Source organism: Scyliorhinus torazame, chromosome 3 (genome assembly GCF_047496885.1).
Source record: "Scyliorhinus torazame isolate Kashiwa2021f chromosome 3, sScyTor2.1, whole genome shotgun sequence".
In the NCBI taxonomy this organism is placed as follows: Eukaryota; Metazoa; Chordata; class Chondrichthyes; order Carcharhiniformes; family Scyliorhinidae; genus Scyliorhinus; species Scyliorhinus torazame.
This window is the reverse complement of record NC_092709.1, coordinates 224,269-239,622: the sequence shown is the minus strand read 5'-3', so window position 1 is coordinate 239,622 and position 15,354 is coordinate 224,269. Positions and strand designations below refer to the sequence as shown.

At 46.2% G+C, this 15,354-nt stretch overlaps 1 protein-coding gene across 2 annotated transcripts in view; it reads left to right on the top strand.

The window, feature by feature from the left end:
- The window catches only part of srp72 (signal recognition particle 72), a 171,053-nt gene that overhangs the window by 83,708 nt on the left and 71,991 nt on the right, over window positions 1–15,354 (top strand). Inside the window, exons 13-14 of one of the 2 annotated variants that reach the window (XM_072495170.1) lie at window positions 5,701–5,796; window positions 8,090–8,193. In XM_072495170.1, coding sequence (XP_072351271.1) covers window positions 5,701–5,796; window positions 8,090–8,193 — 200 coding nt within the window. The remainder of the gene's footprint in view (window positions 1–5,700; window positions 5,797–8,089; window positions 8,194–15,354) is intronic. The other variant, XM_072495169.1, reaches the window with a different exon arrangement.

Here is a 15,354-nt window from a genome sequence, read left to right as displayed (position 1 = left end):
GCCCTCCTTGTGATCCTAATGCGAAGCATGAAGGATCACATAACTGCGTTGTTCTTCATTCCCTGACCCGGCGAGCACTCTTCTATGGCCTCTACACTGACCATAACTGCAAAAAAAACTTTAACTGACAATTCTGAGGGGTGCTATGTCAAACAGGGATGTGCATTACAAAATAAGAAAATCGGTACCTCTAACTATCCTTAATAAACTACACACACTCAAACATTCAATCATGCTAACTTCCTAAACAATACACACAAAATCATAGCAGCATTATACATATTTTTCCTGGCTTGGCAGTCAAGCTCAGGATTGTACAATCGCTCATGAAACATTTCTTTATTCACAAAAAAACGCGAACTAATGTTCTTTATTATAGATCGCGGGGGTCGGGGGTCTGGTCGTACCCGAAAATAGGGGATCTGATCCTATATACCGGGGTGCGAGCGCGGTAGGCTCTCCTTCTCCATTTTCTCAGACGAATAGTCTGCACGATGCAGCAGAGTATCACCATCGGGATTCTATCGAGTAGGACAGGGAGTACCAGGTTATAAACCTGTCACACCAAGATGGTGTGGTGTCGCTTGTGACTGGGTGCTGTGGGGAAGTGAATCATTAATGGCTGGGGGGGTTGAGGTCAGGGGGTTCGCGTTCAGGGGGTTCACGTTCGCGCGCAACCAAATGTCCATTCGGGTGACGAGCTACGCGGAGGATGTCCTCATGGTTCTTCTCTCTTTTCACTTCTCTTCTCTTCTCTTTTCTCTGGTCCTAGAGCTTCTGGAGTTCTGTGGGATCAAGCATAGGTCTGTTACTATCTTGGTTTAATGTCTTGTACGATAGCCTGTCTGTCCTTTTGTGCCAATTACTCCCTTTATAATTGGTCACTATGTGTGACTCCCTCATTTTTAAAAAAAACGAATTTCAGGACACGACACACTTAAAAATACTGAAACAGTGCGAGCCGTCTCGCAGACTGCGATTTACCATCCAAATGTTTGAGGATGTAAATAGCAGAGGGTTGGCAACCTAAGGATTACCTGAAAACAAACCAAAACTTTTTGACCGAAATTGTCGAAATGAGGTGCGTGTGGGCCGTGACGGGTAAGATTTGGATGGAATCCCCGGGTAGGACGGCGACCAATGCCGTGTGTGCTCTACCCGAGCGTAGCTGACCAAAGGGGGGGGTTCCCAGGCAGGGCGGGTCCCAATGCTGTGTCTCCATTGCCTGAGCAACCGACAAGAACTGGCAAGAAATGTATTCATCGTGGGGGGTTGCCGTATTGGTTCTTCCTTCGAGCCAGAAGGGCAGTTACGAACGGGGGTCTGGCAAGCTCTCAGAGGTTTCTGCTGATGAGCGTGCTGACCAGTTCTCAGAGGTTTCGGCCGAAAAATAAGGCATGGGGCCGTGAAAAATTTTCCGATTTCACAAACAACATTTAACAAAATTAATACAAACAACATAAAACATGCTGCAGGTTCCATCAGAAAGGACACCGTTTTCTCCCAAGCGGTTCCTTTTAAAACATCATCTGGCCACCTCAGTTATCGGTTGCGAACAGGGTCACAAAGGGGTTCTCGTTTTGGGAGTCAGACTCAAGTCGTCATCTTCTCCCAGATGCCAAACTCTTGAATGTATCAGGGTGGATAGGGCTGCATGGTGTGATTTGGGATCCCTCTCATCATTCCGGACGAGTCTGTATGAGTTATCTTGGTGCCAAAAGGTGGTGTCTAGTTCTGTGGGGACGGAATCGGGGTCGTCATTGAAGGTCGGTGGTCGGTGGTGGGGTTTGTTTAGAAAAGTGATCATGAAGGGATCACTCGAATCGTGGTCAGATTCGCTGGGTGTGGGTCCTGTTGCATGGGGATAGTAGGGAGGCGTGCTGTGGCTATTGTCCGAGTCGCCGTCACTGCGGCTGCAGTCTGTGGGCGTTCCGGGGCGGAGTGTATAGTTCGGGGGTGGAGTCGAGGTTGTGTCCGTGGCTGGGCTGGTCGTGTTGGGGGAGGGTAGGGTTACGTTGGCTGTGGGCGGGGCGTGGTCTGCTACGTCGAGCATGACGTGATGTGCGTGGTTAGACCGTGTTCCATATGCCTTAAGCTGGTTAATATGGAACCACGCAGTCTTTCCATTGGGGTACTTTATTTTGGGGACGGAAGGGCTTACTTTGTCCGCAATGGAGTACGGACCTGAATATTTAGGTGACAGGAATGTGCTGGGGTTGTATACGGAGAGCATGACTTGCTGTCCTACACTGAACTCAGTCGCATGCACTGTCGTATCGAAACAGGCCTTGCTCTGTTTCTTTCTTGTGCCCAATTTCGCTGTGGCTGCTAGCTGAGCCGTTTTTACATTTTCCACTAATTGTTCTACTGCTTTCTTGTGTGTGAGGGCCGTCACTTCGGGGCTGGTCAAATCTAATCCCAATAAAAATTCTGTGCCTTTCATGGGGTGTAACCTGTATAAGTTGAAACTGTATTTCGCAAAAACATCAGCGCAAAAGGGAGGACTGAGTCCCAAGTGGTGTTGTTTTGCGGGACCATTTTTCTGAGGGTGGATTTTAGGGTCCGATTCATGCGCTCCACGATACCACTCGACTGGGGGTGGTATGCAATGTGGAATTTTTGGGTAATGCCAAATATCGTGAGGACGTTCTTCATGACACCTCCCGTAAAATGGGAACCTTGGTCGGATTCAATGCTGCGGGGGTGTTCTGGGCACAGATAAGGCAATTCTCAACGTAGTGAGTTACATCTTCTTTCAAACTCGGCCACCAACAGAGCTGCCTGAGGTGGGCTGTAGTGGGATCAATTCCCTGATGTCCATGACTGTCATGGAACAAACAAATGAGCTGATTCCTGTCCTGTTAAGGAACCACATAAAGGGTGTCTTTTAACATCACACCGTCATGTGTGGTCAGTGCATTTTTAAATCTATCATAGGGAGCTAGATAGTTTCCTTTCAAAATCTCCCTGAGATTGCTGTCCTGCTTCTGGGCCTGCACTAAATCCTCGATATTAGTCTGCGAGACCTAAACTGCATTCACAGGTGCGCTTTCGGGGGGGGGGGGGGGTCCAAAAATATCCGTGCCTGAAACCTGCTTTTGCCAGTGCGTCGGCTTTCACATTTCCGGGGGGTGGGAGGAACGATGACTATTCCAAAAGTCCTGTTCTGTGCTCGCTCTAAAATGTGACGGAGCAATGGGGCTGAAGGGAGGGGTTTTCCGTCTGCGGAAACAAATCCTCTTGCTTTCCACAGGGGTAGGAATTCCATAAGGCTGTTACAGACATAGAGGCTGTCCGAATATATGTCTGCTGGCCTGGGGAAGGAATCTGGGTGTTCCACTATGTATGCGATGGCCGCAAGTTCTGCTGCCTGCGCGCCTAAGTGTCCTGGAAGTTTTATTGCTATTTCTTCTAGGGCGCGTTCCTGCGCGTCCTTGACGTAAATGCCGCATCCTGTTATGCGCTTCCCTTCTAATATTGTGGAAGATCCATCCACATATATCCTAATGGGTTCGCACGTGTCTATGTGCTTGGGGCTCTGGGTTGAACTGCCTATCTTTCTGGGGGGGGTTTTAGCAATAAAGGGGCCTGTGTTGTGGTGTGGTGAGATGATTTCGCATTCGTGGGGGGTGCCTGGGTACGGAAGGTTATCGGCTGAGAAAGTGTGGGTCTTTGTCCCTTTAACAGTGATGTCCGGTCCCTGCAAAAGAAGGGTGCATCTGGCAGCTCTAATCTGACTAACTGTACCGTCCTTGAGTCGTCCGTCCAGTAAAAGTTGGGTGGGGGTGTGTTCTGTGAGGATTGTGATGGGGTTTTGCGCATTAGTATGTAGATGGCTGCTGCATTATTATGCAGATGGCTGCTTGTATCGATGCTGTCTGGGGTTTTGCAGAGTTTAATACACAGTAACTTGCATCTGCTAGTTTCTGCCTGTGTTGGCTGAATTTCCCTTCAGCCTTTGCTGTTCTCCATTTTACGTCGGGAATTGGCCAACCCAGGTGGCTACACAGGGTACTACTCTCCTAGGCCCAACCATCTTCAGCTGCATCATCAATGACCTTCCCTCTGTCAGTAGGTCAGACGTGGGGGTGTTCGCGGATGACTGCACAATGTTCACCATTCCCAACTCCTCAGATACTGAAGCAGTCCATATAAAAATGCAGCAACACCTGGACAATATTCAGGCTTGAGCTAATAAGTGGCTTGAGCTTAATACCGTGTGGGCAGCACGGTAGCATTGTGGATAGCACAATTGCTTCACAGCTCCAGGGTCCCAGGTTCGATTCCCGGCTTGGGTCACTGTCTGTGCGGAGTCTGCACGTTCTCCCCATGTCTGCGTGGGTTTCCTCTGGGTGCTCCGGTTTCCTCCCACAGTCCAAAGATGTGCGGGTTAGGTGGAATGGCCTTGATAAATTGCCCTTAGTGTCCAAAATTGTCCTTAGTGTTGGGTGGGGTTGCTGGGTTATGGGGATAGGGTGGAGGTGTTGACCTTGGGTAGGGTGCTCTTTCCAAGAGCCGGTGCAGACTCGATGGGCCGAATGGTCTCCTTCTGCACTGTAAATTCTATGATAATCTATGAAATAATGTTCATGCCACACAAGTGCTAGGCAATGACCATCTCCAGCAAGGGAGAATCTAACCGGCTGTGCTTGACGCTTAATGGCATTCCCATTGCTGAATCCCCCACTTTAACATCCTGGTGAGGGGGGTTTACACTGACAAGTAACTGAACTGGACTAGCCATATAAATACTGTGGCTACATGAGCAGATCAGAGGATCTGAATTCTGCAGAGAGTAACTTGCATCCCGAGTCCCTAAAGCATATCCACCATCTACCAGGCACAAGCCAGGCGTATGATGGAATAATCTCCATTTGTCTGGTTGAATTATTGAGTTAACTACCTATCACCTTTGGTGCCTCTTTTTTTTTTAACACTGGAAATATAATTTTCTTAAACCCCAACATTAAAAGTAACTTTTGCTTCCTGACCCTTTTTGGGAAAATTGCCAACGGCCTGAAAATTGAAACCTAATATTGAGCTATGCAGACACCTGCTTCGGCTGCCTTTTCTCATTATCAGTTCAATATGCTGTTGCTGTGTCTTGTGCTTTATCAGGAACAAAGCCTGGACGACCTTGTGCTGACTCTGTGCTAACAGCCCAGTCACACATTTCACATCTACAGCAGTTCAACAGAGTCGGCAGTATTGGGACAATTGTTGCACTAAGCAAACAATATTCGAGGGTGGTGGGTTGGATTAGGGTTAGAGGTGGAGGTAACAAGTTCCAGACATCAGACTGGACGCAAAGTAGATACCCAGAAAGATTGCGGAAGATAAGCCCATGGCTCCTGGAAGGAAGCTGAGGGTGTTTAATGGATTTGCCTGGCTGTTTTCTGGTGGAGCTGGTTGTTCATTGCTTTCCTTTTGGAAAGATTTCAATAGATTCATGTTTGTGGTTTGGGATAATTAAATCTCAGGAGGTTCAATTAATACAGTATTGATATGATTTGCATTCTGGAAACATTTTGCCATGCTTTGCAAACATGTAGGTATGCACCAGAGGCGGTGTTTCTAGATGTACAGATGTTCTTGGATTGCGTACAAATCTGAAATTAGTGTTTACGCAGGATGAGCAAATGTTCTGAAATTGCACTCTAAACTCTTGTCCAATGGAAATAATATATTCTGTATTAACAGGTCTCCGCATTAGTTACCATGTATAGTCATGAGGAAGATATTGATAGTGCAATAGAGATCTTCTGCCAAGCTATCCAGTGGTACCAGGAACACCAGGTAAGCATCTTGCTGTACATCAAAGAAAAATAAATCGGCACACACCGCACCAGAAAAAATATTAATTGAAGCTAAATATACAATCCCAATGCCTCTAAAATATGACACAATACATAGGAATAGACCAGTCTGCAAAAAAAAAATCAATGTAATCTGGCCAGCCTTCCCGAGTATACTATGATGTAGTTTTAAAGCCAGGGTGAGGGTGAATAAAAGGAGTAGTGGCTATCTTGAAAATGCGCTAACCATTGAAGATTAAGTCAACAATGTAACTTTTAACTGGCAATAGGTATTGCACAGAATCCCTACAGTGTGGAATGAGGCCATTTGACCCATCGGGTGCACTGACCCTCTGAAAGAACACCCTACCTGACCCACACTCCATCCTATCCCAGTAACCCCACCTAACCTGCACATCTTTGGACTGTGGGAGGAAACTGGAGCACCCGGAGGAAACCCTTGCGAGAACGCGCAGACTCCACAGTCATCCAAGGCCAGAATTGAACCCCGGTCCCTGGTGCTGTGATGCAGCAGTGCTAACCACTGTGCCACCATGCAGCCCTATCTGTTATATTTGTACATTAGGTATAGAAACTTGTACCAACCCATGCTTGTATAGTGATTTCGATTTAATTTTCTGTAAGACTGGGATTGTGATAAATGTAGCTGAGGAACTGTTCAGTTGAGGCGCTGTTCATTTCGTTGAAGGATTTTGTAGATCTCTCCTATTCTTTACTTTTATTTTGCTGTCTCCATGTGCACTTTTGTGAACATTAAAATTTATTTAATGTTTTGAGAGATACACTTTCCAAGAAAATCAAACGGAACCTTGCCCCTCCTTCAAGTTAGTAAGAGAGCAACAAATCCTGAGGTATAGGTCCAACATTACAATTTATATCCAGCCCTAGAATAAAGATTGTGGACAATCAACAGATATTAAATATTTGTGATGAAAGATCCATGAAAGAATAATCAATAAAATGTTGATTCTGGATGTAGAGGATTGTTGGGAAGGTTGGGGTCAGTTGAAGCCAATGATAGAATAACCGTAATTATGCACTCTGGGTGGAATGGACCATGCCTTTCAACAATAATCTTGTTACTCTCCTCAGTTGTTCACCCAATGAACAGACTATAGGAAATTTCCAGCATGAATTTAGAAACAAGAATCCATGTCTCACAATTCTGCTTGAATCGTGAAATAACTGAGCAAGTAGCTGAACACCCAGTAAATAGAATATATTTGAATTTTCTTTAGACACTTGATAAGTTTATCGACAGTTTGGTCCAGTTGATACCACTCTTACCTCGGAGCCTGATGGTTTTACATTCAGATGAATACAATCATTAATACCGTACGCCGTTATTGTTTTATTATTATTTTTTTAATTAAGGGGCAATTTAGCGTGGCCAATGCATCTACCCTGAGTTGTGGGGGTGAGACCCATGCAGACAAGGGTGAATGTGCAAACTCCACACGGACGGAGAGTCGGGAGCGAATCTGAGACCTCAGCGCCGTGAGGCAGCAATGCTAACCACCTATACGTTATTGAATTATTAAGTGCACAATTTTACAAGTGTACATTCCCATACATAGTTAATGAAGTCATTCTACATCCTTATTGTGAGAAGAATGCATTCACATCCAGGTTTTTTTGCACTGGGAGGAGGAATGCTTGAGGGCGAAGGAAATTATTTCATAGAACCATAGAATCTACAGTGCAGACGTAGGCCATTCGGCCCATCTAGTCTGCACCGGCCCTTGGAAAGAGCACCCTACCCAAGCCCACACCTCCACCCGATTACGTAACTCAGTAACCCCACCCAACCTTTTTTGGACACTAAGGGCAATTTAGCATGGCCAATCCACCTAACCTGCACGTCTTTGGACTTTGGGAGGAAACCGGAGCACCCGGAGGAAACCCACGCAGACATGAGAAGAACGTGCAGACTCCGCACAGACAGTGACCCAAGCCGGGAATCGAACCTGGGACCCTGGAGCTGTGAAGCAACTGTGCTAACCATTGTGCTACCGTGCTGCCCTAATTTGGCTCAGGATTCTGGGTTATTAGGATTGGGAAGCATGGGAGGGGTCCTGAATATTTGGTTTGGCTTGGTGTTGTTCTTGGATCAGAGGTGGCTGGGTGAATTGCTGCACTGAAGCATTAGTGAATGCTGGGTTATGTTCTTGGCTTCAGACTACCTCATATTTTCTATACATTCAAAGAATCAAAGGTATGAAAGTTGGATCTTCTAACATGGCACTGTGAATTGTTATGTTTTTTAAATATAGCCAAATACTCCAGCTCATTTGTCACTAGTAAGAGAAGCAGCCAATTTTAAGTTGAAATATGGGCGACAGAAGGAAGCAATCAGTGATTTGGAGCAGCTCTGGAGGTATGGTTTGATTATTTTCATATATGTTAGCAATTCAGATTGCAATCAAATGAGTCTTTCAAATGTGAATTTGATTTTGTGCATTAATTTGCAAATAGATGGCAAAATCACTTTGCACTAGCTTGGGAGTGTTTTTTTAAAAACTGGATGGACTATCTTGTGAAAATATCGCTAAACTGGTGATCATCCTATTCTCCAATTTTAAGTACAAGAAAGAATCCTGTAGAAAAGTATTATGTTTTGTTACGATCCTGGATCAGACCCCAACATAAGTTAGGATACCAGAAAATTGTTTTAAATTTGTAAAACTTAGAGGAAAAAATACTTCCCTCCAGGAGTTATTCCAATGACAAATAGGGTTGTGATATATTAAAACAAACGTTTTTGTTAGCACAGGATTAAACTACATTAACATCACAGGAAATAGCTTACAATTCTTAAAGAAGGAAATACTTTAACTTCTGATACTTTCTCTATCTCCAATCAAGGAAAACCCATTACACGTCAAAAGCCACTTGTAGGACTTCCAGAGGCAGCCATAAGGTGAACGGTCGCAAATAAAGTGGCTCCTGCTTGGAGATTCAGTTTTTGGCCCTTGCCCATTTAATGAGTGCTGTTTAGGAAGAAAAGTAGTGTAGTTTGAGAGTTTTGTTTCCTCCTCTGGCGTGTGATGTCTAGAGGTTATAATATGAGGAAGAGTCGAATAAAGGACCCTTGTCCAACTTGGAAGGCCCTCGTGCCGCAGGCCGGGGGAAAATGGTGGAGGCCCTGTGACGTTGTTGCCCTCTCAGTGGACAACTGAGGCTGGGTGGAATTCCTAACAGAGGAGTTGAGGAAACAGTCACAAGTAGTCTCTGATGACCTGGTGAAGGCGATTGAGGTGCTGGTGGCTCCCATTCATGGAAATTTGGACATGGTGGAGCAACGGCTGGAGGTGCAGGGATCGACGATTCAGACGGTGGAGGAGATGGTCAAGGACCATAGTGATCAGATTTCCTCCTTGGAGGCAGAGGTAGCGATGTTGACAGAGGGGAAGAAGGTATCGAAGATCCAGGCTGATGACCTGGAAAACGCTCCAGATGCCCAAGTCTGAGGAACGTTGGACTGCCGACGGGCATAGAAGGTGCGAATGCCACGGATTATGTGGCAACGTTGTTTCAGAAGCTGATGGGGGCGCAGATCTTAACGAACCCTCCCGAAGTAGACGGGCCCACCTGTTTTGCGACAAAAGCCTAGGACTGGGGAGCCTCCACGGGCGACCATAGTCCAGCTCCACGGGTATTTGGAAAAGATCCTGAGGCGGGCGAAGGACACTTGAGAATGTAGATGGGAGGGCCTTCACGTCAGAATATATCAGGACATTGGGGCAGAACTGACAAAAAGGCATGCTTGGTTTAACAAGACAAAAGTGGTTCTTCAGAGGAGCAAGGTGTGGTTTGGAGTGGTGTACTCGGCTCACCTTCGGGTCACTTTCAGAGACTGGGATCACTATTTCGACACACTGGAGGAGACAAATGACTAAAGAAGCATGGACTGGCAGAGAATTGAATGAAGATGTTGACTACACCCGAGTGTTGGCTTTTCTTTATGTTTCTGTTATTTTGCTGTCTTTTTTCAGGATTATTGGGGTTATAGAACATAGAACATAGGGTTGTGAAGAAGGCCTATGGAGTGTTGGCCTTTATTGGTAGAGGGATTGAGTTCCGGAGTCGGGAGGTCATGTTGCAGCTGTACAGAACTCTGGTCCGGCCGCATTTGGAGTATTGCGTACAGTTCTGGTCACCGCATTATAGGAAGGACGTGGAGGCTTTGGAGCGGGTGCAGAGGAGATTTACCAGGATGTTGCCTGGTATGGAGGGAAAATCTTATGAGGAAAGGCTGATGGACTTGAGGTTGTTTTCGTTGGAGAGAAGAAGGTTAAGAGGAGACTTAATAGAGGCATACAAAATGACCAGGGGGTTGGATAGGGTGGACAGTGAGAGCCTTCTCCTGCGGATGGATATGGCTGGCACGAGGGGACATAACTTTAAACTGAGGGGTAATAGATATAGGACAGAGGTCAGAGGTAGGTTCTTTACGCAAAGAGTAGTGAGGCCGTGGAATGCCCTACCTGCTACAGTAGTGAACTCGCCAACATTGAGGGCATTTAAAAGTTTATTAGATAAACATATGGATGATAATGGCATAGTGTAGGTTAGATGGCTTTTGTTTCGGTGCAACATCGTGGGCCGAAGGGCCTGTACTGCGCTGTATTGTTCTATGTTCTATGTTCTAACATAGAAAATTACAGCACAGAACAGGCCCTTCGGCCCATGATGTTGTGCCGAACTTTTGTCCTAGATTAAGAACAAATTAATCTACACCCCATCATTCTACCGTAATCCATGTACCTATCCAATAGCTGCTTGAAGGTCCCTAATGTTTCCGACTCAACTACTTCCACAGGCAGCGCATTCCATACCCCCACTACTCTCTGGGTAAAGAACCTACCTCTGACATCCCCCCAAATCTTCCACCATTCACCTTAAATTTATGTCCCCTTGTAATGGTTTGTTCCACCCGGGGAAAAAGTCTCTGACTGTCTACTCTATCTATTCCCCTGATCATCTTATAAACCTCTATCGAGTCGCCCCTCATCCTTCTCCGTTCTAATGAGAAAAGGCCTAGCACCCTCAACCTTTCCTCGTACGACCTACTCTCCATTCCAGGCAACATCCTGGTAAATCTCCTTTACACCTTTTTCAAAGCTTCCACATCCTTCCTAAAATGAGGCGACCAGAACTGCACAAAGTTCTCCAAATGTGGCTGTACCAAGGTTTTGTACAGCTGCATCATCACCTCATGGCTCTTAAATTATGTTTATTATGTTTATTCTTGCAATGCTCGAAATTGGTGGTAATATTGAGGGGAGAGGGTTTGGGTGGAGTATAGTTTTTTTTTTTCCCTAGATTATTATTAAAGTTGGGTGCGGGTAGGGGGGCTGATTGCTGCTTCATTGGTGTATAACTTTGTTTTTTCCCCACGTGGGGGGGGGGCGGTCACCCTGCTAGCAGTTATGCTGGTTAACGGGAGAGAAGTGAGGGAGAGAGCCACAGCTGGTTATCTGGAGGGGGGGGGGGTTCTTGGTTTTCTTTTTGTTCATTAAGGTAGTGAACCTGGGGGGGTTGTTTTGGGAGGGTGGGGTGTGGGGGCGGAGAAGTCGGGGGTGGGGGGAGGGTTAGATTGCTGACAACAGTTTTATTGCTGTTCTTGTTTGAGGGGCCGATGGCATCCAACTTGGGTGGACCTGGAGCCAATGCGAGGTGGGGGCCCTGTCAGACTCCTTGAGGAGGGGGGGGGGGGGGGGGGGGGGGCGGTTGGTTTGGGTTAATCCAGGTTAGGTGGGGCTGTGTCGGGATATATTTTATAAAAGTTGCATACATTTGCTGGACTATTCTTTGTTATAATTGAGATATGTTTCTGAATATTATTATTTATTTTTTAAAAACCACTTGTAAATATAGTTAGCAAACACAGGGATACTCACGGATCTCTGGATAGAAATTTCTTGGAAAGACTGCTTGGAGAAAGAGAGAAACCCTTTCAAACACCAGCTGTAAGTCTTGCTGTCTTTGGGAGACTACTGCATAACCTGACAACCTTTGGCAAAAGCTCCTGCTTAGCTTCAAGCTCCTCGTAAAAATTAAACTCTAAATTGCTTGCTACAGACCTGGCTCCTCCCTTTAATTACATCATCTCTATCCCACTAACTGGGTTTGACCATCTTACTAAGGCTAACCACAACCTCTCGATTATATAAACAAAATTTCATTAGCCCTATAAATGTAAACAATATAGTTGGTTGGAATGAATGATGATCTAGCCTTTATGACATCTTAATTGCATCTTGTGCAGCCACAGAGTCTGCGTTTATATTAAACCAAGATTTATTTTTTAAAATGCTGCAATAGATTTATATATATACCTTAACCCGGGTTTTTAATAGCATTACTGCAGCAGATATATAATTACAATCTACATAAACATTTCCTACAATCATCACAGTTTGGCTCAGGTGAATACTTTTCATAAAATCAAAATACTGCCACTGGAAATCTGAAATAAAAGCAGAAAATGCTGGAAAAACTCAGCAGGCCTGGCTGCATCTGTGATGAGAGAAACCGAGTTAATAATGTTTCAAGTCCATATGGGCTCTGAAGGAAGAGTCAGTAGACTTGAAACGTTAACTCTTGCGTCTCTCTCCACTATAACTGTGATGCTTGGTTGGCCATGATGTTTCAAAAAGGTCTTCAGCTAACTGTTCTTGGCGTGATACTGGTAGAAAACACAGGGCAGCAGGAAAGCTTGGTTGGAAAGAACACTGGAAGAATTATATTTTAAAGTAAACAATGCATCCACAACATATGAAGTAGGAGTGGAATGGGTCATTCGGCCCCACTAGCCTGCTCCGCCATTCATTAAATTTTTTTCTTTAAAGAGTGCCCAATTCTTTTTTTCCCAATTAAGGGGTGATTTAGCGTGGTGAGACCCACACAAACACTGGAAGAATGTGCAAATTCCACATGGACAGTGACCTGGGACCGGGATCGAACCTGGGCCCTTGGCGGCATGAGGTTTCAGCCGAATAGGCGTGTGGCAGTGAGAAAAATTTGCCTGTCGGACATACAACATTTAACAAACGTACAAACAACATAAACATTCTGCAGGTTCCATCAGAAAGGACAACACTATTCCCAAGCGGTTCCTTTTAAAACATCATCTGGACACCTCAGTTCTCGGTTGCGAACAGGGTCGCAAAGGGGTTGGCGGTTTGGGAGTCAGACCCAAGGTCGTCCTCTTCTACCGGGTGCCAAACTCTGGAGTGGATTAGGGCTGACAGGGTTGCATGGTGTGAGTTGGGGTCGCTCACGTTGTTGCGGACAAGTCTGTATGAGTTGTCACGGTGCCAATAATTGGTGTCTAGTTGTGTGGGGACAAAATCGGGGTCGTCAGTGTAGTTCGGTGGTCGGTGGTGGGGTTTATTCAGAAAAGTGATCAGGAAGGGATCACTTGGATCGAAGTCGGAGTCGCTGGGTGTGGGTCCGGTTGCATGGGGATAGTAGGGAGGCATGCTGTGGCTATCGTCCGAGTCACAGTCGCTGTCTCTGCTGCTGCAGTCTGTGGGCGTTCCGGAGCGGAGTGTATATTTCGGGGGTGGAGTCGAGGTCGAGTCCGTGGCTGGGCTGGACGTGGTGGGGGTTGGTAGGGTCACGTTGGCTGTGGGCGAGGCGTGGTGTGCTGCGTCAAGCATGACTTGGTGTGCGTGGTTCGACTGTGTTCCATAAACCTTCAGCTGGTTTATGTGAAACCACGCAGTTTTAACATTTGCAACTAATTGCTCCACGGCTTTCTCGTGTGTGAGGGCCGTTACTTCGGGGCTGGTCAGGTCTAAACCTAACAAGTATTCTGTGCCTTTCATGGGGCGTCCGGTCATGAGAGTGTGGGGTGTAACCTGTGGATGTAGAAATAGTGTTACGCAAAAACATCAGCGCAAAAGGGAGGACTGAGTCCCAAGTGGTGTTGTTCTGCTGCACCATTTTTCTGAGGGTGGTTTTTAGCGTCCGATTCATGCCCTCCACGATACCACTCGACTGTGGGTGGTATGCTACGTGGAATTTTTGGGTGGTGCCAAATATCGTGAGGACGTTCTGCATGACACGTCCCGTAAAATGGGAGCCTTGGTCAGATTCAATGCTGCGGGGGAGTCCCCATCTTGTAAAGATGTGGTGGGTTAGGATCTTGGCTGTGGTTTTTGCAGTGTTTGTGCGGGCTGGAAATGCTTCCACCCATTTTGTAAATGAGTGTCTATGACCACAAGTACATATTTATAGCCATTCCTGCAAGGGGGCAATGGACCTATAAAATGAATCTGGAGGTTAGTCCAGGGTCCATTAACGGGTCGGGTGTGGCTGAGTTGGGCCTTTTTGGCATATCTGTCGGGGTTATTCTGCGCACAGATAAGACAATTTTCTATGTAATGGCTTACATCTTCCTTTAAATTTGGCCACCAACAAAGCTGTTTGAGATGGGCTGTAGTGGGATCGATTCCCTGATGTCCATGACCGTCATGGAACAAACAAATGAATTGGTTCATGTCCTGTTCAGGAACCACATAAAGGTGTCCTTTAACACCACACCGTCATGTGTGGTCAGTGTATTTCTAAACCTCTCGTAGGAGGTGGGATACTTTCCCTTTACAATCTCCTTGAGATTGGTGTCCTGCTTCTGGGCCTCTAGTAGATCCTCGATTCTAGTCTGCGTGACCTGAACTGCACTCACTGGCGCACTCACTGGCGCGCTTTCGGGGGGTTTCCAAAAATACCCATGTCTGGAACCTGCCTTAGCCAGTGCGTCGGCTTTTACATTTCCAGGGGGGAGGAACGATGGTGGCTGCGGACTTTGATGATTCCAAATGTCCTGTTTGCCATTTTAAATTGGGGTTTGGCCATTCTAATCGGGAGTTAGCCATTTTAACAGGCTACAAAAGCACTTAAGGTGCAGATCCAGGTACCTTTTACCACCCAGTAGGGGCAGCAGAAGAGGATTCTGGGCGATGTCAACACAGTCACCTCGACCATAATGTGGGTAGACAAAGAACTGGTGTCAAAGAGCAGTTAAGCCCAAAACATTACATTAGTGTTTCACACCCTCCCTCCTCCTCTATCCAAAAAAAAGGCATTGGGAGGAGGACAAGCAAGGGTAACAAAGTATATCACGGCCAGCAGGTAAGTGGTTGGCTGGTGACTGATAAGTAGGTTTCATTTTTATTTTCTATTTTCTTTTCTCTTATTCTCTCTTGGCGTTGTTGTAAAGTTAACTTAACTAACATGGCAGGAGATCCCAGACCCGTGTCATGCTCCTCCTGTGCGATGTGGGAATTCCGGTGTCCAACGTGCAGGAAGTGTGTCCCACTGCAGCTCCTGTCAGGCGGCTCTAGAGCGGCAGATCGATTCACTTTGGAGCATCCGCGATGCTGAGGAAATTGTGGATAGCACGTTCAGTAAGTTGGTCACACTGCAGTTAAAAATTACTGAGCAAGAAAGTGAATGGGTGACCACCCGACAGAGGAAGAGTAGGAAGGCAGTGCAGGGTTCCCCTGCAGCCATCGCCCTCCAAAACCAT